Source organism: Trifolium pratense, linkage group LG7, assembly GCF_020283565.1.
Source record: "Trifolium pratense cultivar HEN17-A07 linkage group LG7, ARS_RC_1.1, whole genome shotgun sequence".
Taxonomy (NCBI): Eukaryota; Viridiplantae; Streptophyta; class Magnoliopsida; order Fabales; family Fabaceae; genus Trifolium; species Trifolium pratense.
The window spans coordinates 19201399-19227096 of record NC_060065.1 but is presented as its reverse complement, the minus strand read 5'-3'; the positions used below and the strand labels follow the sequence as shown (position 1 = coordinate 19227096).

The 25698-nt window shown below is 31.8% G+C and overlaps 3 protein-coding genes across 5 annotated transcripts; all 3 read right to left on the bottom strand.

Moving 5' to 3' along the window:
* Positions 1 to 540: 540 nt before the first annotated feature.
* LOC123893801 (protein CASPARIAN STRIP INTEGRITY FACTOR 1) lies at positions 541 to 2657 on the bottom strand. Its single transcript, XM_045943599.1, has 3 exons — positions 2479 to 2657; positions 2159 to 2214; positions 541 to 986 (listed from the first exon to the last, which is right to left on the bottom strand). Exons 1-3 carry the CDS (start codon positions 2555 to 2557, stop codon positions 846 to 848), a joined length of 276 nt encoding a protein of 91 aa, XP_045799555.1. The 5' UTR covers positions 2558 to 2657; the 3' UTR covers positions 541 to 845.
* Positions 2658 to 5374: 2717 nt separating this feature from the next.
* On the bottom strand, positions 5375 to 16979 carry LOC123893799 (chaperone protein dnaJ 10-like). 2 transcript variants are annotated; one of them, XM_045943598.1, is made up of 10 exons: positions 16848 to 16979; positions 16595 to 16707; positions 15705 to 15764; positions 15435 to 15517; positions 7813 to 7978; positions 7578 to 7707; positions 6587 to 6745; positions 6328 to 6500; positions 5891 to 5971; positions 5375 to 5771 (listed from the first exon to the last, which is right to left on the bottom strand). In XM_045943598.1, exons 2-10 carry the CDS (start codon positions 16679 to 16681, stop codon positions 5691 to 5693), a joined length of 1020 nt encoding a protein of 339 aa, XP_045799554.1. In that variant the 5' UTR covers positions 16682 to 16707; positions 16848 to 16979; the 3' UTR covers positions 5375 to 5690. The 2 variants fall into 2 exon arrangements, with proteins under 2 accessions (XP_045799554.1, XP_045799553.1); XM_045943597.1 differs by having other exon boundaries at positions 5375 to 5777; positions 16848 to 16974.
* Positions 16980 to 19438: 2459 nt separating this feature from the next.
* On the bottom strand, positions 19439 to 24843 carry LOC123893798 (flavin-containing monooxygenase FMO GS-OX-like 4). Of its 2 annotated transcripts, none has more exons than XM_045943595.1 (6): positions 24174 to 24843; positions 22233 to 22370; positions 21409 to 21491; positions 20936 to 21071; positions 20686 to 20859; positions 19439 to 20085 (listed from the first exon to the last, which is right to left on the bottom strand). In XM_045943595.1, exons 1-6 carry the CDS (start codon positions 24759 to 24761, stop codon positions 19912 to 19914), a joined length of 1293 nt encoding a protein of 430 aa, XP_045799551.1. In that variant the 5' UTR covers positions 24762 to 24843; the 3' UTR covers positions 19439 to 19911. The 2 variants fall into 2 exon arrangements, with proteins under 2 accessions (XP_045799551.1, XP_045799552.1); XM_045943596.1 differs by having other exon boundaries at positions 19776 to 20085; positions 20936 to 21065; positions 24174 to 24821.
* Positions 24844 to 25698: the final 855 nt, after the last annotated feature.

Here is a 25698-nt window from a genome sequence, read left to right as displayed (position 1 = left end):
TTGGCTTGGAAGTTTTGGGTGTGGGAAAGTGGTTCTTTAGATTTAGTAGCAATTTTTTTTTAAAAAAAGTTGAATATATAATATATCCAATTTGTGATCAAATTTATCCCTGGTATATTAGAGAGGGAGGTTGTATTTCGTCATTATAATACGAAAATCTGAATTTTGATGTTAATATATATATTTACTCAATTCTTAGTGACGAATTTATCAGATTCGTGACAGACGAAATCCGTCTAAATTTGTGATGGATTAACGTTTTGCAAGACCCAAAATCCTTATGAATTATATATTATTCGTTGCTAAACTCATTTGTGACATAATTTTAATACATTACCTAGTAGTGTAAAATCATGCCGCCACACACCTGCAAAACCTTGCTAAAGCACCAAACTTAGGACTTACTCTTTCCGGCCTCGATTATAAACAAATTTCATTTTTTAGATACATTTGAATACTAATGTATCTAGACTTAATTAAAGTCAGATACATTGATTATCCAATAAATCTAAAAAAATATAATTTGCTTATAATTGAGGCCGGATGGAGTATTAATTATTTCCTTTCATGCAAAACACCAATTCATGGTCATATGAATAATGTATATTAACACATAACAAAACTTAAAACATGCCTACATGTACATCTTCTATAATAACTCATTCATTATTATAGACTTGAAAACATGACTAAGCATTTAGATATATTTATACATGTCTATATATAATATATATTAGAGTCATATATTACACTAAGATAATTAAACAGTAGATTATTTATATTATATAGTACTTATATTATAACTCTGGTACCAACTTCCAAAGATTCATATTTTGAACATTAATTCAATTTGGTATGAGTTTGAAAGGTGGCTTAGAAAAAGTTGGTGATGGATCATATCGTCCATAATCTTTTGTATTAGCTCTAAGAAGCCTCTCATGGATGTTGCTTACTTCTTCCTCATTCATTTCCCTCCTTGTTGTTACCTATCAAAACAAAGAAAGCATGAATACATATATAAGTGTTGGGTTTCAAGTGTGAGTGTTTAAGTCCCACATCGACTATGTGTGGAAAGAATGTTGGATTTATAAGACAGGTGATCCATTAACCTAACACCTTAAGGTTTTGGGTTGGGATGTGGCGTCTCACTCTCTTGTGTGGTCTTGTACCATTGCCCCATTGTTTCTCCTGAGCTCCTCCGGACTCCCCAAGTAAGTAGTTGACAAATTAATTAGTGAATGGCGACCATACTTTCAAGTAAACATTTTTTTTTACCGAAAAATTTTAACCAAGAGAAACGTGGTTATATGTTCGTGACACAAAAACTAAAAGGTATCTTCATCATCATGGATACAAGAAAAGAAAAGGCTGAGAGGCGAAAACTACATAAAAGAATCAAGAATATTAAAGAAGTTCCGCAGTATGGAATATGGATCCGGGTATGTATTATTACTCTTATAGAAAATTATGGCTTAGTAAGAATTATAATATCAAGATCCTTGAATTAAAGTTTACTAACAGTTTAAATATGCTACAAATTAAACGTCAAAAATTGAAAACGATAGTTTTCTATGTTTATTTTTTATACAACGAATTATTAAAAAAATTGAAATGACGATGAAAATTTAGAGACAATAAAAGGCAACATGCCAGTTATAATGCTCTTAAGTGTTAGAGACGACAAATCTGATGGTCAAGAAATAATGAAGATTCTTCAACCTAGTTACACCACAAAGCTCTTACCCTTCTTTTTTTTTTTTTATTTGTGTGAACTAGCTACAAATTAAACAAGAAATAGAAGAGGAAATGAATTAAAAAAAAGGATTTCTATTTCATGAGTTGAGTAAAAAAAATTCATGAGTATTTCAAATAGAAATTAAGATAACTTAAATTAGGTAATTCATGAGATTATAAAAAAAAAAAAAAAAGGTAATTCATGAGTTTTGCACCATTTGATAGTTCGGTATACAAGGCTTTAAACATGAGAGAAAGGGAGAGAGAGAGATGTGGCTAGCTAGATAAATAAAAAGAGATTGGTGCTCAAGTAACCAAATTTTTAAGATTTCTATTAATAAATAGTTAAAGAAAATTATCATTTTGTGCTTAGAAATAAATAAATTAATATATACTATTGAGCTGAGTTGCATGTCATGCATACCTCTTGGACTGCATTCATATCTTCATATGAGATTCTTATGAAATTTGATGCTCGACCTGCACATGCAATAAGAACACATAGGTAACTATTCCTTTCATCTAATTTATATATATATATATTTGAACATTATGAAAAAAAAATAATTCAAAGATTAAAGTTACCAAGTTGATCACATGCCTCACACTTATGAACCAAAATCATGGAATCAAATATAAATAAGTAATTTAATTTACATATGTTAAACTAAGCCCAACAACATAGTATAAATTTAATATAATATATATTAAACACTATAATTAAGAAGACCTAAAAAGACTAACCAGCAAAAGAAGTTGCTAAAAGTGAGCCAGAAATAAGGAGGAAGAAGAGTGTGAATTTCTTGAGAAACATGAAATCCATGTTGGTATTTTTCTACATGTACTTTCACAAAACTAATGTTTCCTATGTATAATGCAAGAAGAAATAAATTCCCTAAGGAGGAAGCTTTTGTTGACAACAAAACTTGAACTTGACAGTTTTATTAATTTTTTGCACTAATAATAATTAAAAAGAAAGCATAATAATTAATATTATTCAAATGAGAAAAAAAGGTAAATGTAGACCACTTTGCTTTTGTTGGGGCACTAAAGTCTAATAAGTTAGTGGAATAAATTAATTAGGATAATATTTGAAACCAAACCTTAGTGGAAATTATTGTATACCCCCTAATTAGCTTTACAACAAACTAATCAAAGTTTTTATATAGTGTACCAAACTTTTATTTGTGACAACATTTCTTCTGTTTTTGGACAAAATATTTTAAAAGCAACTTGCATGAAACTACAACTTTTGCATATACATATTCTATTTTCATGAAAAACCCTAGTCAAAAAGTTCAAGAATTAAGACACACAAGAGTCTATTTACCTTCAAAAAAATGTTTTCTACTTTATTTTCAATTTAATATTTTGTAGGCAATTTTCTTATTAATAAGTTATATTTGAGTTAGAGTTTGAATCTTGGATGACCCACTCAATTATATGGGTCCTAAAGAAATGGTTAAAAAACGAACCGTATTACATTTTCAACGTTGAGTTTTCTAAACAAAAAAAAAAGTTCAATGTGTGGTAAGTTATTAGCACTAGTGAGTTAACAAGTGTTCACGGTTGGACCATATCCATATTCAGAAGACCTGTTCTATTTTACTTTTAATGCAGGATAAGTACAGTAACTAAAAGTAAAAATAGAAAATAAAAAAATATTTTTTTCTGAAAGTAAATTAAGGGAGAGGAGAGGAAAAGAAAAAATTTATGAAAAGGAAGAGAAGAATTTTTTACTAAAATGTTACATTTATTTTTATTTCAAAAAAAGTGGAAATGGAGGTGATTATTTTAATTAGTTGCAAGTAGCATACGATTGACACGATATTAATCATAATCTTTATCATAATGTACTTGGCAATAATTATGAATTTGATCTCATCCATTAGGCCAAGTTTTATTAGCTAATCATAAAATTAAAAGAGGCTAATGGAAAGTAAGAAAGCATGCGGAGGGATTAAAGGGAGATAGGTCTAAAGGTTGTTTTACACAAAGTGATATTAGGTTTGACATAAAATAATATTTGTGCATTGTAAGTGCTTTCAATTATCCTTAACGACAAATAAAATGTACCAATTAACAATGAAAGGACATTTGTGGAGAATAAAGATGAGCACTCAAGACTTTAAATATACTTATCTTTTCTACTTCTTTTAGTTTTAGAATGTTTGTGAGTTCCCTTAAGTCAAGCACTATCTTTGATTAGAAGATTCCTTTAACTCTCTTAGGCTATAATTGGTCAACTTGCAAGGACTAATTGCTAGGACACAACATCACAACAACTCTAAGAATGTATTTCACAAAGAACAAATAGTATATATTCAAATAAGAGTTAGAAATATTTTAATTTAACCAAAATATAGAGTTGTTTTATTGTTTTAGTTAATGGCAAACCAAATATATTAACACATGGTTGTTCCCACATTTTGCTCATAATGTTTTCATCGATTATCATAACGTTCTCAACCATAACATTAAAGAACACCAATAGGAGCATTATGAATATCCATCGACAGACTATCTATGTGGCCGTTTCCACACGAAATGACAAAAATAAACTGAGAGAATGAGAGGTGAATGGGAGAAGAGAAGAGAAGAGAAGAGAAAGGGGTATTTATATAAATTTTGTATGTCTCCCATTGGCCAATCAAAATTAAAAGAGCTAATAAATTTACCCAAAAACCATTTTCGATAACTAGGAGAGCTTTGTTGAATTTATCCACATAAGTTTTTTCACGCCAAGCAACCCCCTTCTAATTAGAAGACTTTTGTCGATCAATCTTAGATCTATTACACCTAATCCTCCCTTACTTTGCAAGCTACCACATGGGGTGGCGGATGTTGGCGTGAAAAAAATTATTTGGGTAGCTTGCGAGGTGGCTTGTAAACCAAAAAATGAGTTTAAGGGGATTTAGGTGTAAAGGATCTAAGATTGTTCAACATAACTCTCCTAGCTAAGTGGATATGTCACAAATGAAGAATCTCAATGAAAAAAAGTTTTAGCATCTAAATATAGTTAGGATCTTGGAATCATCTAACTTGATGTCTTTAAATAGGTCTAATAAAGCATTTGTGTTGTGTAAGAATTTGTGTAATATTGGCTATTATTGGATTGGATGGTATATATGTTGAGCAAAAAATATGAAAATGGAGGTGAATTTTTTTGTCACACTACCTATTTCTCGCGCGCCCTATACATTTTCATTTTTATCCTTCCGTTACTTAAGTAGTGGACCTCATAGAAATAAGAAACTTTGTAAATGTCGTCCGTCATCTGCTACTTAAGTAGTGGACATTATAAAAAAATTGATAAGGTGTCATTGGAGGGTATCTGCTACCTAAATAGCAGAAGTATGCATAGAGTATCAGTATCTATACGTATTGAATGCATCTCCTACTTTGGAATTTCCTATAAGTATCGGTATCCGTCATGGATACATATGCTAGTTTATAGTTTTCCGGGCATATCTAATTTTCAATTTAACCGGTTGAAATAATTAAGGGTAATGCTAAACACATAGCAATGGTTAAGGAAACAAAATTGGTTAAGGAAACAAAATGACTTTATGCACTACTTTCAAAATCATAGTTCAATTTAAAATTACATTTTATTAGCACTAAAATGAAATATAGCCTATCATACAACAGAAGCAATAAATATATAAATAAACATCTGCTCATACAGAAAGAATGTCCATCTACATATCCTATCTCCAATGACAGGAATTTAGAATGGACACTTGTGTTATAATAAACACTAAGTCATTAATTGCTTTACAAACTATAAGCTAAAAACTTACATGCAGATTGCATTATGGTGTCCAATTCACAAATCAAATTGAAAGTATATATATTCATGCCAATTAACATTGGAAGAAATAAGGTTCAAATTCCATTGAGAGCCAAAAGGTCACAAGAACATGATCAACCATTGAAGAAACTGAACAAGATGACTATGACGAGGAACTAGCATCAACCAGTTTGTCATTTTCTTGGCGTAGACTGTTTTCTCTCCTAAAAGCGTCCTTAGCACCCTGTCCCTCATAAGCAAAACGACAAATTCTTATATATATATCAACAAAATGTAACTGCTTGAAATTTTTGCTTCATGTTAAAGTGCAACCATATGATACAAACTTCAGGAATCACTTACTTGAAAGATGGTTCCTAACATTTTCAATGCTTTGGCCCGAGCCTTCAGAACATCTTTGGACACGCTAGGATCCTTAAGAACCTGAGAAAAATAACAAGAGTGTTTTCTTAAAACTTGTGAATCCTGAATAATTGATATTCTAATATAAATATTATGCTTCGGTTCATCATTAACTTTCTTAGATAAAAGAAAATATCACAGATCAAAAGTTGTTTCTAGAATAAATATACTTGAACTATGGTGTGAACAATGAATTCAAGGTTAAAAAAATGGAGAAAGAATATTGCTAAACTGTCGACAAAGTGAAATTTCTCAAAGTAGACTATAAAATCGAAGATTAACAAATGTCGTGCTTTTTTTCTTTCACTTCTGAATAATAACAAATATCAGTCAAGAGTCTAATTTTTAAGCTATGGATAGAAAATACGGCAACTTACTGCTTGACAAACATGTGAGAGAGTAGATTCAATATCAATCACATTTATCTGCCATAAGGAATTAACCATGGTATCCTTCTTATCTTCAAGAGCTTTCATTATGTTTTCTTCTTTATTTTCTCCTTGATTTAGCTTCTTGAGCTCTTCTTGTATTTGAATTAGGGACACGGCTCCTACAGAAGTAGTTAAGTTCCGTTAGAACCTACAAAAGCAACTTTGAGAAAACATTTCAACTTGATAGACTACTGTAGTCTACTACCTGAGGCTGCCGTCACTTGTGACTTAATACGGTGTCCTTTGTCTCGTACCCACTCTGCCAAGAAGGGAACGTTCATGAACCGGATATCCTTTCCTAGTTCTCTTGCTGCTTTTCGTGTGTAGATATAACCAATTGTATGTAGCATGGCCTCTCCAAAAGCTGAAAATAATGTCAGATGTTAACAAAATTTCAGGTGTGAACAGACATTTACGTCCCTAAGGGTGCTGCTAGAGATTAAAACTGTTGAGAGGAAAAGGAATATGTATGATGAAATCCATGCATTTGAATTACAAAATGAAGGATCTAGTGTATACACAAAATGTAATAACTACAAGAATCTCAAAATATTGTAATTAATTAATGTGATTAGAATGTATTATCTTTCGTCCCTGTGAGCATAACTCAGTTGGTAGGCACATCGCATTTTATATGCAGGAGTTGGGGTTCGAACCTCGGACACTCCACTTATTCACCTTAAGGGTGGAATTCTAGCCACTAGGCTACTTGACCAAAAAAAGAAAGAATATATTATCTTCCCATTTACATATTTTCAAACATCCACGCTCAAACTAGAGCATTAACGTGGTATGCAGCATCAGGCTTTATTAAAAGTCATTGGTTATAATTTCTTAATATGATTGAGCCTTTTCGTGATATGGATTGGGAGTAATATGCAATGCTCCATTCTTGACTGTATAGAATGAGTAGTCACGAACAACTACTACAACTACAAGTTCTTCCCAATCCAACAATAGATAGACAGGGCTATAATAGACTAAACACTTCATCAAATACATTATTTGGACGTTTTCCATCGGTAGGATGCAAAATGTCATTAAAATAACATATCGTCTGCTAGAATATACACTACTGATTGAATTTGAGTTTTACTTTCTTTGAAAATTTCCATTTATTTATTGAAACTTCAAATTTCAGGATTATCATTCAACAATACACCATAAGAATTACAGGATAAATGGAAGGGATTTACCAGCTTTTGAAAGGCTCCTCGCTTCAGAATTTCCCCATGTTGTAAACTCATCTTCTCTACCATCAACAAATGGTTGCAGACGGTCTTTCAGAATTGTTATCAGCTTCAATTCTCTTTCCTTCTGCCATGCCTACAGATAAAATGGTAGGAAACAGGCTTTAGCTACCAAAATAGGGAACTAAACAGTGGGACACAAAAAAATTGTATTAGAGCATTAAAAAACAAAAAAGCATACTTTCATCTTTTCTTGAATTCTCTGCAGACGTTGAATATCCGATGATGCGTCTTCCTCAACTTCTATAGATGCTAAATTAGCAAGTGCGAGTTTTCCAATATATTCTTCAAAAAAATCACTTCCAAAAAGCATTCCAAATACAGTTGTAGGGTCCATCATGGAATCTCTGAAAAACACAAAAAAAATTGTTATTACCAGCTTTCATAATTGTTCCGATACACCTTAAAGTCCCACATAGCTTGAGATCAAGGCTAAGGGTAGTTTATATACAACACCCACACTCCTCAACCCACAGAGGCACCTTTTACAAAGGACAAAACCGTGAGGGCTCTCATGAGGCCCAAAGCAGACAATACCTCAGAACGTGGTGTGGCATACAACGTACTTGAGGGTGGAACAGAACAATAATTAATAAACATACTTTGACATTATCTTATATGTTGTTAGACTGATATCATGGAGTAAAAAATGATTTCTTTATTGCAAGAAATAGAATTCTAGGCTAGACCCAATGTAGGTAAACACCAGAAAACACAATTGGTAAAATTATTATTTGGGAAGGGCGAAATTATTATTAATTAAAGTGGCACTAATGATCATTTTACAACTATTCTCAAGGGGATTTAAACTATTTCCCTTAAGGTTATGATGACAGTCAGTCATTTGTTAATTTTAATTGCAATTTCATAGTATTTTAGTTAGTTTTTAGGAGTAATACATGGTCAAAAAAAGAGATTATTTGAAGAAATTAATGTAGCAAGAAATTTGAAGACAAGAAGCAAAAAGGAGAAAAAGAATACTTAGAAAAATATTGCAAAGTTTGAAGGTGAAAAAACGCTTGCAGCCACTGTTTTCCTCACGACACTGCTGGAATTTCATAACAGCGCGATTTTGTTTAATTTGAAGCAGAACATGACATCAGCACGCGTCAACACGTGACCAATTTCCTTTACTAATGCATCACACAAGGCAAGGGACACGTGTATTCTTCCTAGTGGTACGATTTGTAGCATTTGGGGAGTATTAAAAAGAGAAGCTTTTCTAACCTAAGGGGTATTACGCAGACTTTTGGGAGATAAGGGAGAAAAGAAACTCACGCCGTCACCGAGAGAAGAAGCAATTGTCCATTGGGTTTCATTTCAAGGTGCCTTCATCATTGATATATTATTATATAATTGTTATGTCAATTATTACTATGAGTAACTAATCTCATCAGATTAGGAATTATAGATGATTCTCTTTGAAACTATCTGAGCCATGTAACTACGTGTTCTAGTTTATTCAATGAAAACTTATAATTATTCAGTTAATCTTGTGTTTATTGCTTTTGTTAATTGATCACTTTCGAATTGATTTTAAGTTATAAATCACTATTGACCCTAGGGTTTATACTGGAACTAGATTAATTGTTTGTCAATCGTAATTGCTATAGGAATATAGAATTAATTGACATGATTGTTAATATAACGTTCGTTAAAGCTTTTGATAATATTAGTTTCGCCTAAGGAATTAGGGTACTTTATTAGATAAACGGGATCGATGAGCCAAGGAATTGGACTCGGTCTATTTTGTTATACTGTCGTAATTATAAGAGTTTCATTGTTGATGACTAGAACCTAGAGTACCAGATAGGGACAAAGAGAGGATTCAAAATAATTCATAATTGTCTTTCTCTCATAAAAGTTGACGTTTCAACTTTCTTGCAATTTTAATTATTGTCATTGTTACTACAAATCAATCTAAAAACCCCCCTTTGCAATTTATTAATTACTCCTAAATTCATTGAATTGTTTCGTTGAAATAAGAACAATCCCTGTGGATACGAATCTTATAAATTTTATTACTTAACGACGAATTTAGTTCACTTGCTAAAATTGTCATCAGGTTACAAGGTAAAGCTTTTAGCACTGAGCTGACACCTCATTGACTTTCCGGCTTCCTTTACAACGATCATAAAAAAAGAATCCCTCTAACCCCCTGTGTGTTAAGATGCAAGTACTAACCAACAAACTAATAATTTCCCAACTAATTATCCAATTATTGGGTTCCCTTGGGCCTGGTTATCGAGCAACCCATCCCCAAAGTATGTACCTTTTACTCAAGGTGAAAAATAGGGAAGGCTATTTGCAACTTCATCAATTGGCATGAACTTTCACAATCTGGGAGAAGTTTGCCATTTGACCAATAACTTTGCTTCACCCTTGTCATTATCACATAAATCTAGTATATCCTGTGGCTGGGTCTGTAGTTCCTGATTCTTGGATAAGTCATCATGATCTGGTAGACTGGTACAGACTGGGGTTGTGATGCACCAAAAACAGTCTTTTCCAGAGGCAGACATGAAAACTGGAAGCACTCTACAACCTTATAAGGACCAAAAAACCGTGGCTCCAGCTTCTCTCCTCTTCTTGACTAGTGACCTTAGTCTATGTAGCTGAATTTGTACGTATATCTAATCATGTACCTGGAATTCCACCTCTCTTCTTTTCTTGTTAGCCTACATCTTCACGCGCTCTTAGCCCTTTCCAAATTCAACTTTAATTAATGCAGCATGTAGTCCCTTTTGCTAGTACTCCCTTTAAAAAGAAGAGAGGGATTTGCCCATAAAGTGCCTGATAAAGGGATCATTTTGATTGAGCTGTTATAGTTGGTATTGAATCAAAATTTAGCAGAACTCGTCTATAGGATGGTCCCCAAAAAGAGATCTGAGACATGTTTCAAAGCACCTACTCCCCCCATCTCTATTTCATACCTCTATTTGGCATCTGTTTGAGAATATTAAGTTGTGCTATATTTTAGTTGGTTCCTGTTTGCTCAAAGAGCTCTGACCAGAATTGATTAAGGACAATTTGGTCTCTATCAGCTAATACTAATAAATGCTAATTAGAAAGTAAGGAAATACAATTTCAAAGTTGAATCTATTATAATTTTCATAGTTTAAATACTACCCTTAAATCAGGTTAACGCATATAGATCACTCCCAACCTTCAAGTAAGATCTTTAAACTGTTCTGCCCTTTGGTGTATACATCTGCCAAATGAAGTCCTAAAGCGATGTATGTTGTAGCTATAAGACTGCTATCTAATTTTGCCTAAATGAAGTGCCGGTCTATCTCTATGTGCTTGTCCTATCATGTTGAATCGGGTTGTATGCCATGCTAATGGCTGACTTATTGTCACAAAATAGCTTTATAGGAACTTATTTTTTATTGAGGTCACCAAGTATGATTTTGATCCATAACAAAACACAAACCCTCGAGCCATATCTCAAAATGTTTCCTCTGTGCTTGACCTTGCAACTACATTTTGCTTCTTACTTCTCCATGACACCAAATTTCCACCCATGAACATGCAATACCCTGCAATGCATCTATTTACAATCAAACATTCATGGTCTAAATCAATATACACCTCCATGGATAGTTTCCCTTATTTTAAGAATAATTTGTCTCACGTGAGTCGAGCATAAACTGACTCGCCACACTAGCTGTAGATTCCATGTCTACTCTGGTGTGGGCTAGATAGATGAGTTTTCCCACAAGTCTTTGATGTTGGGCCGTCTCCACTTGTGGACTTGAGTGGCTTGCAACCAAATTTACCCATCTCCTTAAGAAGGCCAGGCACATAATTCCTTTGGGAGATAAAGGATCCCTTGTTTGGGGTAGACAACTTCTATCCCAAGGAAGTCTTTCAGCTTTCCAGAGTTCTTTATATTGAACTGGGATGCTAACTTTTCTCTTAGGACCTGCTTTTCAATTTCATCGTTCCCTACAATGATTATATCATCTACATCTACAAGAAGTGTGAGTTTTCCATTTTGAGAATGTATTATAACAAGAGTATCGTCACAAGGTTAGGAAACCATAGCCTGAGTAAACCAGCCAAACCAAGCACAGGGGAACTGCTTGAGGCCCTATAAGGTCTTTAATCTACACACCTTAGGTACCGTTTGGCCGAACTTATTTCTGACTTTTTTTTCTATAAAAGTAGAAGTCGGGCCAAACAATATTTTTTAAAAGTACTTCATAAAAAAAGTAACTTAATTTTTATGTGTAAAATATATCAATAATCAACTTTTAGCAAAGTTAATATATGGAACTTTTTTTAAGGCAAATCAGCTTTTCGCTAACCACCCTCTTCGAATCCCAGTGAAGGCAAATCATTCATATTTAATTGATATCATCGTGTGTATAATATATATGCATCAGTGCATCACCCATCATTTCTATATTATTCATTCATATATATGCATCGCAAATCATTCATATAAGTGATATTCATGTATATATATGCACCACCCTTATCATGTGCACTATTATTATTATTTTGAAAAATTCACTATTATTAATTTTTACTGTCATAATAAAGGTGTATACCACTGGTTAATTAAAAAATAAAATAATCATTCATTTCATTTCAATAACTACATATGTGGATACATAAAAATTACACATATAATATCATGTCGTGTAATCATATTTTAACAAATATAAATTTATAAAATTTGCGATAGATTTAAAGTTTATATCATTTTGATTATTTATTTAAAATTTTACACAAATTTAAAACTATTTTATATGTTATTGACACCCATAAAAAAAATTAAAAATAAAACCATTAAAATTAAAGATTTATGCATCTTTATTGAACATTTTAAATTTTTATGAATATCAATAACGTATCAAATTATTTAAATTTATGTAAAAATTTATATAGATGATCTAAATAATATATACTTATAATCGAACGGTAGATTTTCTAAAACATTATTAGTTAAAAGGCTTAAATACACTTTTGGTCCCCCTATTTTCAAAAAATGAAGTTTTGGTCCCCCTATTTTAAAAACCAATTTTTTAGTCCCCTATTTTCATTTTTTTTGAGTTTTGATCCCCCATCCCATTTTGGGGTTAATTTTGTTGATGTGGCCTTGTAACTAATGATGTGGCAACATTCATGTGGACAAATTTAATATCCATATCATTATTATATATTTTTAAATTCAATAAAACTTTATTTATAAAATATTTTAATTATTAGAATTATATATTCAACTGAAATAATAATTGTTAAATCTTATAAAATATGAAATTTGAAATCCTAATTATCAAACCTTCAACTACTAGAATTTTATTCACCATCAAAGAGAATGCTTCCTTATGGATTTCACCAATCCTGTGGTTTCCATTCAAACTCAACAATTTCTAGATTTTTAAAAACAAAAAGAAATTAGAGATGATTTTGTGATTCAATAAAAATTACTCATACTCTTTAAACTATCTATGACTTTGGATGAGTTTGAACGAAAACCCAAAAATTGTTTTAAATCTGAAGTTGAATTCTAGTTTGGTTTTATATAAAGTTGGATGATGATGATGAAAGTTGGAGGTTCTTGAAACACAAAACTTGCTTTCAATATGCAATAGTTTGATTTGAATCAAAGAGGACCATGTCCATGTTGTGATTGTTTGTTTTTTCTTAGGTTTAATAAATTAGAGGTTGTGAATTTTGGGATTTTTTATTGTAATGAGTTTACGATGATGATGATGAAACGTGATTATTTTGTTTTCTGGGTTGGTAAGAAGGGTAGGATAACTGGATAAATGGATGATGATAATGGGGGCTATGGATTGTTTGGTGTGATTTTTGATGTTTTTGAATTATTTTTTGATTGATTTCTTTTTAAAAAATACAATAATTTTAATAATTAAAATATTTTATAAAATAAGTTTTATTGAATTAAAAATAAATAATGACATAGATATTAAATTTGTCCACGTGGACGCTGATATGCATTAATGACAATGCCACATCAACAAAATTAGCCCTAAAATGGGATGGGGGATCAAAACTCAAAAAAAGTTAAAATTGGGGGACTAAAAAGTTGGTTTTTAAAATAGGGGGACCAAAACTTCATTTTTAAATTATTTTATTTATAATGACTTTTAATATATTTTCATAACTTTTATAAAATATTTCATCAAAAAAATTAAATTGGAGTTTATTTTAAGTTTTTTAAAAATGAAATCACCAAACAACTTTAACTTTATTTTTAAAGCACTTATTTTGAACTTTATTTTAAAGTAGCTTTTAGACCATAAAAAAGCCGGGCCAAACGATACCTTAATCCTTTTAACAATGGATTCATATCTTGATAAAATCTCCATATATTCCTCCTACTCCAAGTCTCAAAGAAGAAATTCACTCTTAACACTGAACTGGTGTAACTCTCAGCCGTGTTGCTAAAGAGAGGTTAAAAGTCCTACTCATTGTGATCCCATATCGAGATTGATTTGCTATATGGCCAAAGTACTCATTATAAGGGGTTTGGGGTTTTGGGAAATCCTATCTGTTGAGCTAGATTTTGGGGTTGGTTGGGGCCTAGATTCTAATACATCTTACAAAAAATAAGGTTTAAAAAAAAAAGAAAAATATCCACATAAATAACATAATACAATAAATATGCTAACTAACACAATTATGATCAAATTCGTAAACAAAAATAATATAAGTATTCTTAAATATATTCTACATCATCTCCTCTTGCATTTAGTTTTTGTTCAATTGCAATACAAAATGGGGTATTTCATTCTCTCAACATCTAAACAAATTTATATTTCGTAATGTTACTTGGTACTATTAGTTTGCAAAAAAAATTTGGTACTCTTAGTATTAGGTCTCAACTAAAATTTTGATAGCTCCACATAGTGGAAAGTATTCACAGATCTGGTATGGCAAGGTCAAATTAAAGTTTTTCTTGAAGAAAACAGTTGTACAACTTTCTCCAAATGCATATTTGATTTTGAGGTGAATTGTTTACTTTTAAAAAAAAATCTCAGTAAAAACGTGATTATAACACAAGACGAGCTAGCTCAAATGCACGCTATTTGGTTAGATCCACTTTCTAACTTACAACAACAAGAAACTTTATTTTATTTTTTTTGAGGTTGGGAACCACTATGTTAGGAACTCTCTTTTACTGGACCATGTGGTGAATGTGAGAAATGAGGGAAAATAAGGGGTGGACGGTGACTGTAACCACCTGCTGAAAAAGGGAGTGGAATTTCAACAGACTGAGAGGAGGGCCGGAAAAAAGGGCGCACAAGGATTGAATGTGGTTTTAGGCAACAAAGAAGCTGGCCTTCAAAATGCCCTTCATTTTACATTATCAATAAACCCATTTTTTGAACTGACATCGCATCACGCTGATATCATTTTACAAAATTGGCTTGTAAGGTGAAGACTGCCCAAAGTTTATAAGCGCTACATAAGCCAAATCTCTAGGCAATGTGAGGTTAATTCCCACTCCCTCACAACCAACACAATGAAGGTGTTGGAAGAATGAAAAACAGCCCAAATGCTGCAATTAGACGGCCGGGGGCAAATCGCAATTAAGGGGGAATTTCCAACATCAGGAAAGGAACGTACAGTGTGTATTCAGTGAGTATTGCATATTTTTTGTGTCAGCTACAATCTGAATAATAATTGAATATAGTGAACATAAAAGAGAAAATCAATGACAGACATTAAACAGCTAGATAAGGTTCATCATTTCATGGAGCTTAATTGCTTGCAATCTATTATTAGTTAATTACTTTTCCGTCATGTAAGGTTCTATAAACTTACTCTGACACTCCTGCCTTTCCATTCTTGTCATATGCTTCACGCTTCTCAGGATCGCTTAAAACCTGGTAGGCCTCGCCAAGCAACTGGTATAGATACCAAACTTAGAAAAGTATATTGAATAAATAAATAAATAAAACTGACTAGAGAGGGAATCCCCAGAGGTATGAATTTCGCTACATTTAAAACTGTTGCTGAACATCAAATCATAAGAAAGATGTAAATAATATTGGCTAGTACTATGAAGCCAAAAGTTGGATTCTTAGGTCATACCTGAAAATTTTCTGCAGCCTTAGGATCCCCGGGATTTTTATCAGGGTGAACTATTCTTGCCTGTAAAGCGAAGATATTTATATCAAGTTATTAAGACAATAACAAAATAAGATTCATGTCGTGAATCTGTGATCACTAACTGAAATTGAAAATTCTTGATCACATTAGTATATCCAAGATAAGTCGACCATTACAACAAATTATGGATCATTTGAGAATTTTATTATTTTCAATGACTAAATATGTGATTCATCTCTAAATATCAAATCTAAGAGTAAGTAGAAGAAAATAGTAAACACACATTACTTTATAACCTTTCCTACAATTCACCCAAACCGCAGCCCAAAAATGATCACATATTCAATTAGGTGCTGTTTGGAGGTGAGCAAATTTTTCACATTAAGGCATGACAAAATCACTAGAAAACTTCCAGAGTCCATTCTTAGGGGCTTATAGAATTCAAAACTTGATGAATAATTCAAACATGGGAAACATAGTATCTTAAAAGAACCAAACCGGGTGAGTGATATAAACTGTATAGAAATCCAATCTCACAATGAGTAAAAATTTAAAAAACAAATTGAAGCCATATTTTACATACAAAATCGAAACTAAAATATAAACATGTTATGTTACACACCATAATTAACATAAGCACTATGTCCATAAGTTATTGTAAGCTTATTTTCATAAGCTTTTTTTCAGGATAGCTTATACGAAACCAGTTTGACTTTATTTTATCTTTTGTCATAGAAATAGCTTATACATAAGCACTTATATGATAACCGCTTATACATAATTGAAGGGCATATATAATGAAAAATTACACATAATCAAATCTGAGTTTATGGTTTCACAAATCATAAAATTGAAAGACAATGATTGATTACCTTGACATAATATGCTTTCTTGATATCTGCAGCAGATGCATCAACACTAACACCTAATGTATCATAGTATGCAGTTTCCTTCACCATTGCTTGTTATAATTCACAATTCAAATCTATAAAATTATGCAAATGGAAAAAACAGCATCACCCAGAAAATGAAAAGGAAAAAAAAAAAAAAAAGTGATTAGTATAATGTTATATATGAATTGAAAAAAGATTAAAAAAAAAAAAGATGATGAAGGAGTTTGATAACCTTGATTTTAGAAGCAACCCAGCAAGCAAAAATGGAAAAAGTTTCCAACTTGACAGGAATTTCGAAGGAAACCACAGATTTCAGGTGGATCCGTGTGGCAAAACAAACGCTGTCGTTTTAAGATAATGTGTTATTTTCGTGGATTAAATATTTAATCCTTTTTTAAAGGCTAAATTGCAGTTTTGGCCCCCCACGTTTCATAATTGTGCGATTTTGGCCCCCCACGTTTTAAATGTGTGATTTTGGCCCCCCACATTTCATAATTGTGCGATTTTGGCCCCCCACATTTCAAATGTGCGATTTTGGTCCCCCACGTTTGCCCCCTTTTGTATTTCTTGGTCCCCGTTGACTATTTTGACCAAAAAATTGATGACATGGAATATTTATTACATGTGTCTTAATTGTATTGGCCAACCAAAATTTATTATTATTTTTTTTAAAAAAAAAGGATAGGTCACGTGAAACCAATATAGCATAATCAATTCTTGAAACCTATCCTTTTTTTTTAAAAAAAAAATAAATAATAAATTTTGGTTGGCCAATACAATTAAGACACGTGTAAAAAATATTCCATGTCATCAATTTTTTGGTCAAAATAGTCAACGTGGGGGGCCAAAATCGCACAATTATGAAACGTAGGGGGCCAAAATCGCACATTTGAAACGTGAGGGGCCAAAATCGCACAATTATGAAACGTGGGGGGCCAAAATCGCACATTTGAAATGTGGGGGGCCAAAATCGCACAATTATGAAATGTGGGGGGCCAAAACTGCAATTTAGCCTTTTTTAAATAAAAAAATAAAAAATAATCCTTTGAATATACAAAAATATATTTTTAGTCCTCTAATATTTCCTAAAATTTTCAATTTAGTTCATATGTTTTTTAAAAAGTTCATTTTTTTTTTTGAAGGAATGTTTTTTTAAAAGTTCATGTATCATATAATAAGTGACTTTTTGAAAAAACATATCATTAATAAGACATTAAAATATTATTAGTTTAATTGTCTAACTATTTAATATTTAATTTATGAATTTAACCTTTAATTTAAAATTATAGATAAATTAACAAAAATTAAAGATTAAATAGCTAAATTATTAAACTAATAGTATTTTTTTTTTTTTGGTAAGGGAACTAATAGTATTTATAAGATCTTAATAATGATATGTTTTAAAAAAAGATATGTCATTTCGAACATGATACGCGAACTTTTAAAAAAAATAGGAGTTTTTACTAGGCTTTCGGTGGTCGTGAATGGTAAACTTGTGGAATTTCTTAAAATAAACTTGTGGTGTTCAACAAGGTGATCCTCTTTCACCCTTGCTCTTTTTTATTGCGGAAGATTTTTTAAATATATATTTGTTTTAATTTTATCTTAATCTCTGAAAAATCCAAACGACGTATTTTTATCATATATTTTCTTTTTTATTTTACTACTTTTATTTCTAATCTCTTTATATATTGATTCTTATTTTGTTTTTTTTTCTTAGTCTCTGTGACTATAATCTCATGCACTTTTGAGACTATCGATATTCTCCATCTACAAATAGCTAGGATTGCTACATTGGAAGAACAAGAGTTTAAGTTACAAATCATCAATCACTTGTTTTATCCTATAAATCCTTAAACTCTTATTTTATGACTCGCACCGGGAAGTTCTTAATCTACTTTGTGTATCACAATATTTAGCTTTGAGATTTTATAACCATAGATCCAAACAACACTTGTAATCTTACTCAAGTTAATCCGTAAGATTGATTGAGTTGTGCTTTGTGAATTCAAGTGTGACTGAGGTGGTAAGCCTGTTGAGGCTTGATAATACAAGTTGTATATTGAGCTAGAAAAATCAAAGAAAAGAGAGTTGTATTTCAAAGAATTATAGTGGACAAACTCACACATGTTTTGGGGATTGGATGTAGTCCAAAATTAAGAGTGAACCAGAATATGTATTGTGTGTTGATTCTTTCTTCTCATGTTTTTTTTTAAGTATACGCAATTCACATAAATTACTTTTTATATAACTTACTACTGATAAGAACGTTCTTAGAATGTACCGATTATTTTTGTTTATCTTATATCCAATTTATTATTTGAGTTTCTTTTAAGTTTAGATTTTTGAAAGGTCTACCATCCAAACAACCTCTTTTTCTGAAAAATTTTACTAAATGTTATTGAAAAAACTCAATGTCACTCACAAAATTGGATCGATCCTCTATAGGCATGACAATAGAGCGGGGACGAATTCTGTCTTTCCCAAACCCAAACTCATAAAGTTTGGATTTCACCAAACCCGTCCCAATTCTCAAAGGTATGAAAATTAGAACCCGAAACTCATATCCAACGTGGTTCGGGTATCCTAGTGAGTTTGGGTATCCTCTGTCCGCCTCACTTTCATATGAACTTGGTTGAATTTTGGTATTTTTTTATTAAATAAAGAAGTAAAAGTCGAAAACTATTTTGTTTCGGCAGTATGCATGATTTTTTTAAACAAAGAATATAAATAGAAAAAATAACTTTGTTTAATACTCAGCTTAAAAATAAATACAAACGTATGAACATAATTTAAGACTTTGTTTAAGGGTTTATAATTTATCGGAGATAAAATATAATTATATATAAGTGGAACGAGTTCGGAATGGGTATCAATGTCTCAATTATCCGCCCTACTCCCGTCTTTTAAATTCTGGGAAAACTCAAACCCGACCAAATCGGTTTTTTCCCGTCAAAATCGGGACGGGACAGGTGAATATCCGCAGATATGGGTGATATTGTTATGTATAATCCTCTACAACTACCGTGTGCAGCAACTGTAGAATATCCATGTCCTTGTTTTGTTTTGTTCAACACCAATGCACAAGACAGAACAAAAACACATAGTGTGTAAGAAGTATTAGCCAGCAGCACACTTGTGTGTGTATTTATTTTTGTGAAAGGAATTATGATGACAACTATGAACATTTGTATTTGGATATAGATTTGAGGCAACAACATTTATTTGATACTGTACTAGTATGGTAGAAATTTTTGAACAAGCTAGTATGGTAGAAATTGAATACTTTCTTGATTTTAGAGAGTGGATGTAGTTTGAATGATTGAATCCCAATAAGCACCATCCCATTGATCTCTGTATTTGGTTGGCAATGCAACTAATTTCTTGAAACACTCTATCAACAGATTTTCCCTCCACACTTCCAAAGGAGGCAACCCAACTTGTGCAGCCAACCAATTTTTGTAATCACCCTGCAACACAAATTTAATTTAATTAATGAGACAAATGACATTTATTTATTTTTTCTTTTTGTAGTTAAGAATGGAGAGGATCTTGAATCCAAAAAATTAAGAGTCACACTCAAGTGAAGTGACTCACTTTCACGTGTTGGGATCCTCTTCATTTTTTTTATGTATTTTTCCTTTGTCTTAATTAGTAAAATAGTCCCTTAAAGATATTTTTGATTTCACATTGGTCCCTTAAAGAAAAAAAAGGTCCGAATAGGTCTTTTAAAGGAAAAAAGGTCCGAATAGGTCCCTTAAAGATATCTCTGTTAATCAGTTTGGCGAATATATATTAAAAAATGGCGAAAATGGAGAAGTTAAAAAATGAGAAGATCTTGACTCAACTTTATCAAATTTTACAAAATTAATTTCACATATGAAATTGGTTTGTGGGAAGAACAGATGGAAGGCTAATATTTGTTTCTCAGATTGGTGGAACTCTTAATGGATTTGATGCGTGGATATAAATGGAGGGTGGTGATCGATAGTGAAAATCTAATAACAGGTAGTTCAACTGATGCTCGGAGATGCTCTATTACTATATAAAATAGGATTTAGTTTATTTACCTGCAATGGACGAAGGGAAAGAGCACAAGTTTTGGGCAAGCCATTCTTCTCCATTTCATCATAGATATTTTGAACAGATTTCATCATCTCCTCTTCTGTAGGTAACAAAATCTTACCAGACAAAACTCTTGCAACCCACATGGCTTGTAATTCAACAATAGCAAATATAGGTTCCTGGTCATAGTTAATTATTTGTGTTATAAAAAGGACAATCGATGGAAAGAAAGGATAAAAACATGTTACCAATAACCTTGCTGATGATTCCAATGAAAGACAACCAAGGTGCTAATGATGGAGGAAATATGTGCTTATATAATGGTCCAACACACTCATCTTCAACTGTTACAATTCCTTTGGTTTCAAGATATGGAAAGTGGTATCTGTATCTGTCAACACATATATCATATGCACAAAATCACAATGTCCTTAACTTTGATAAAAGGCCTTCAAATAAAAAAGTTGTAAAATAATTGGAGAGCTTCTTTTGGCACCTTGTGTATTTCTTGCGTGTCCTTTTCATTTACATTTTTACCATTCTGCTATTTAAGTAGCAGATGTTATAAAAACGAGAAAAAAAAAATACCTGCTAACATGAAATTTTCAAGATTTTATATGTCGACTATTTCAAAGAATATTTTGGTAATTTTGTCGGTCGCGTGAAAAAATTGTTAGGTGCCAAAATTCTCAAATTGTTGAAGGTATTAAGCTGGTTGGCTTTGGTACCCGGTGCAATGAATCACAGTGTCTGCAAAAATTGAGGATCCATCTTGAAAGGCAATTGAGCCATCTTCGTTCACACATTTTATCTGCAAAGATAAATAGAAATATAACTAAAATTAACAAAATTAAAGAACGTCAATTTATTTTCTCAAAAGCATATCCATGTAACATAAAAATTTGACTCACTGTCACTGATTAAATAATCTATTACTAAAATTTTCTTGTTAAATAATAAGTAGAAGATGTACATATCCATCTATTTGATCAGTAAAGATAAAAAAAAATCCATCTGTTTAATCGTTAAACATAAATAAATTAAGGGTCATGCTAAATAGTATTCCATAATTCTTTTTTTATGATTTTCTTATCAAAAAAAAAATAGTATTCCATAATATTTATTAATTATACCAAAAAAGAAAATTTAAGACAAAATTAATATTGGAAAAATAACTATTTTTTAAAAAATAATAATATTGAATGCACACGTTTCAAAACATAGTTTTCTTATTAATGTGTTTAACCAGTGTCCAAAATCACTTTTTAACATTTTCTATAAATTAATAGATCACAAAATAGGATAGACTTTTAATTAAGGCATTGAACAATTTTTTATATTTATCTTATATGACATTTCTTGTGTAAAAAATTATTTTGATATTTTAGACAAGTTGTACTTGAGACAAAAAAATTATGCAATAATTTTGTGAAAACAAAGATTTTAAATTTTCTCCAATTTGCCCTGCAATAATCCATATTTTTTAACAGATTAAATGCATCACCATATCATTAGTCCAAAAATAAAAAATACAAAATTACATAATACATACCATATCATGATATATTAGATTTTGGAACTTAACACCGAATGGATTCTCTTTGACTGCTACGTGAACCTCCTTTGCTACTTTTAAAATATCAACTGCTATATCAAAAGCACTAGGTCCATATCCAACTAATAGCACAATCTGTAAGGTGGAAACTAGAAACCATCGTGAAGTTTTTCTAATGATATTTCTATGTTTTTTTTTTATAAGTTTATTTCTATGTTTTTTATTAATGGTAAATATAATATTATATATAGAGTTTAATTGATATGCACTGACGGTGTAAAATAGTTTTACACAATCGTCCAATAAATAACCATCATTTTGCCATGTCATGTCAAGAAAGTGGGGTGATGTGGCGGAAAACATGGTTGATATTGATTGATAGTGTAAAATTATTTTACACCGTCGGTGCATGTCAATTAAATCCTTATATATAATACGTAAAGAACAAGAGAAACTTTGAAATATAAAGAGGTATCAGAAGTACACTCCGCTAACACCTAACAACCTCTAAAAACACACACACACACACACACAACCCTATAGGAAGACACACCAAAAATTAAACACTTATATTATAATTAGAGTTGGGAATAGGGTCAGACCGGCTTACAAGGGCCTATGAGGCCAGACTAGTCTATTTCTTTAAATAGAGCAGACCAATGTTTTTTTATAAGCCTATTTAGCTAAAAAGGTCAGGCCGAGGACCATTAAAAAAGTCTTTGAGGTCTACTAGGTCAGCCTATTTAAGTTAATATGAATAATACTACGATTATTATTTATATAGTATTAAAATTTGTACTTTGATTAAATTATAAATCTATTAACTTTTTAAGTAGTTTAAGTTTATTAATCTATATTAGTTTTTAACATATATAAATGTATTATTATTATAAACTAGAATTGAAATATGATGACATATATAGTCAAATTCTATAAAATATCATGTTAAATTTCAAAAGGAACATTGGTTGTTTATTAGTTCATAAGTATATTTAAAAATAAATATAATTTTTTTTACACATTAAAAATAAATATAATTATTTATTTAAATATGTTCATATGAAATATGCTTTTAAACACACTAATAGGTCATATCAGACTTTCAAAAGGCCAGAGTCAGACCTAAAAATTAAGCCTATAATAGGCCACAGGCAAGGCTGAGGCCTTCGATTTTTTGACAGGTGTCGAGCTCAAGTTTGGCAAAGCCTAGCTCGGCTTAGCCTATTCCCACCTCTTGTTATAATGCACCACCACAAAACGATCCAAGGACCCCTCAGAGAAAGAGAGGTAAGAATCAACCACTAAGAAGGACAAGCGCAAGAGGCCTCCAACCAACTAGACCTCACGAAGACTCAACTCAACACCCCCGTCAGACTTTATCGGTTCCAGTAATAAATAGGATGCATGCACCACTTGTAATAGGAACAGGGGGAGCCAGAGTTTTTACCTAAGAACTATTTTCAAGATGATAGTTTCACCCTATCTACCAAGCACTCAGCAGAAAAAGTTCCTTCTGAAAAAAAACGTCATTTCAAGAGTTCCAAATAGTCCACACAATAAATCGCCAAATTAACATTCACCACAATATGTTTTTCCTACTCATACCATGCCCAAGAAAACCTCAAAACACCCTAACATACCATGAGGAGACATCCACACAACATCCAACCACTTAAGAATAACATACCAAAATGGTAAAATTTGATTGCAAAAACCGCACAAGTGACATGCACACCAATTATTTACCTATGCATGCTAAATTGCTACTTTAATATTGAGACCTTTGAATTGTCAAGTTCATTTAGAAAGAAATTCAACTAGTACTACTTTAAAAGACTTTGATATTTAACCTAATATTTTATCATAATTTATGCTATTGGATAATGACTTAACTCTTTGTTTTGTTTTGATTTTGAAGTAAAGAAAAATAAAGTGTACCTGGTCGTGAAATGGTTCAGGTACACGATAGTTATGACTATGCATTTGATACCCACCCCACTTTTCAATACCCGGAATCTTTGCAATTCTCGGCGAACTATTATGTCCCGAACACACTACAACCGATTCAAAAACTTCCCGGGTCACCAATTCGGATCCTCGACTCAACGACTCAACTATCCACCCTTCTTCCCCTCGTTCAACCCGAATCACCCTCGTATCAAACCGAGTCAACTCATTAATCCCAAACTCATCCGCAAACCGGTCTAAAAAACGAAGCACCTCATCATGACCCGGAAACATTCTCGGGTCGGATTCGGATCTTACAAACGGGTAATCACGAAAGCTCATAAGTTGTCTCGGGAGATTGGTGCGTAGAGAAATGTAGAGGCTACTATGTACAGTTTCGCGATTCGGGTCAATGCTAAGTGGATCGGATTCGGTTTTCGGGTCGTAAATCCAGTTTCCTCCTATGCGGTTGTTTTGTTCAAAAACGACGACGTTGTGATTTTCACGTTTAAGCTCGCGAGCAACGACTAGGCCTGAAACCCCTGCACCTATAACTGCGACTTTCACAGAGCGATTCATTGGTTATTATGATAATGTAGTTTTTTTTTTTTTTTGTTACAATTATGTTAAATATGATAAAGTAGTATTGAAACATTGTTGTGGTAGATGATGAATATATATATTTGAATTTATATGGTAGTGAGTCAATGACTAATGAGTTGGCGTGTCAAAGTTGTGATCTAAGTTTCTAGAAAATCAACATTAAGAAAATGACTAACGAGCTGTATAAACGGTGAAAGATTATGCCAATATGAGAAACGTGAGAGAAAGTCATGGAGAGATCCAAATTTCGAATTTGGTTTGACTCAATTGTTTTTAGATATAGAAGTTATTTTAACGATAAAAGTTTAAGTAGTTATAAAATTTCAAAATAATTGTTATATGTAACATGGACAATATATAATTACCTATATTATATGATGGCTTATAGTAATAAAAAATACAATTTTTAATTTTTTTTAAATGATTGCACAATTCCATCAGCTAAATTATAATAACTACCCAGTTTTATGAAGTTTATCTAGATGATCATCCTCTACATAAACTTTAAATTTATCTAGATACTTGTTAATAAGGTGTGCAGATTAAATATTATCTTTAGGACCTAAATCTTTAAATTTTCACATAAAAGCAACTGACTTAAATAAAACGCTCAAGATAAATTATATGCAGTGACCTACTGATTGATTGCATCTTGTCTTGAATCTAAAGTATGTGATGACTTCACGTCATTACTATGTTTTAACCACATTTTAGGGCATTTCTAGATAGCATTTAGTATGTTTTTATGCAAGAATAAAGAGGAAAAGAATCATGACAAGAATGCTCGGAACACAAGGATTTGAGGCCAAAAAGTGAAGGAATAGAAGTGTACTGCGCCTAGACCAAGAAAGCATCACGCGCCGCGCCCAGAAGCTGCTAGAAGTGTCTGTAGATTCTGTCAAGCTGGCGCGCC

What these genes read in the sequence shown, in the direction of transcription:
- LOC123893801 (XM_045943599.1), bottom strand. Translation starts at nt 2,557, where the DNA reads ATGGATTTCATGTTTCTCAAGAAATTCACACTCTTCTTCCTCCTTATT. An exon ending in TTTAGCAACTTCTTTTGCTG is followed by an intron (nt 2,215 to 2,478) that starts GTTAGTCTTTTT and finishes TTGCATGTGCAG; the next exon opens with GTCGAGCATCAAATTTCATA. An exon ending in ATATGAATGCAGTCCAAGAG is followed by an intron (nt 987 to 2,158) that starts GTATGCATGACA and finishes TTGTTTTGATAG; the next exon opens with GTAACAACAAGGAGGGAAAT.
- LOC123893799 (XM_045943597.1), bottom strand. Translation starts at nt 16,681, where the DNA reads ATGGTGAAGGAAACTGCATACTATGATACATTAGGTGTTAGTGTTGAT. An exon ending in AGAAAGCATATTATGTCAAG is followed by an intron (nt 15,765 to 16,594) that starts GTAATCAATCAT and finishes TTCGCTTTACAG; the next exon opens with GCAAGAATAGTTCACCCTGA. An exon ending in GAGGAGCCTTTCAAAAGCTG is followed by an intron (nt 6,746 to 7,577) that starts GTAAATCCCTTC and finishes CATTATTTTCAG; the next exon opens with CTTTTGGAGAGGCCATGCTA.
- LOC123893798 (XM_045943595.1), bottom strand. Translation starts at nt 24,761, where the DNA reads ATGAATCGCTCTGTGAAAGTCGCAGTTATAGGTGCAGGGGTTTCAGGC. An exon ending in CTGAACCATTTCACGACCAG is followed by an intron (nt 22,371 to 24,173) that starts GTACACTTTATT and finishes TCCACCTTACAG; the next exon opens with ATTGTGCTATTAGTTGGATA. An exon ending in TCATTGGAATCATCAGCAAG is followed by an intron (nt 20,860 to 20,935) that starts GTTATTGGTAAC and finishes AACTATGACCAG; the next exon opens with GAACCTATATTTGCTATTGT.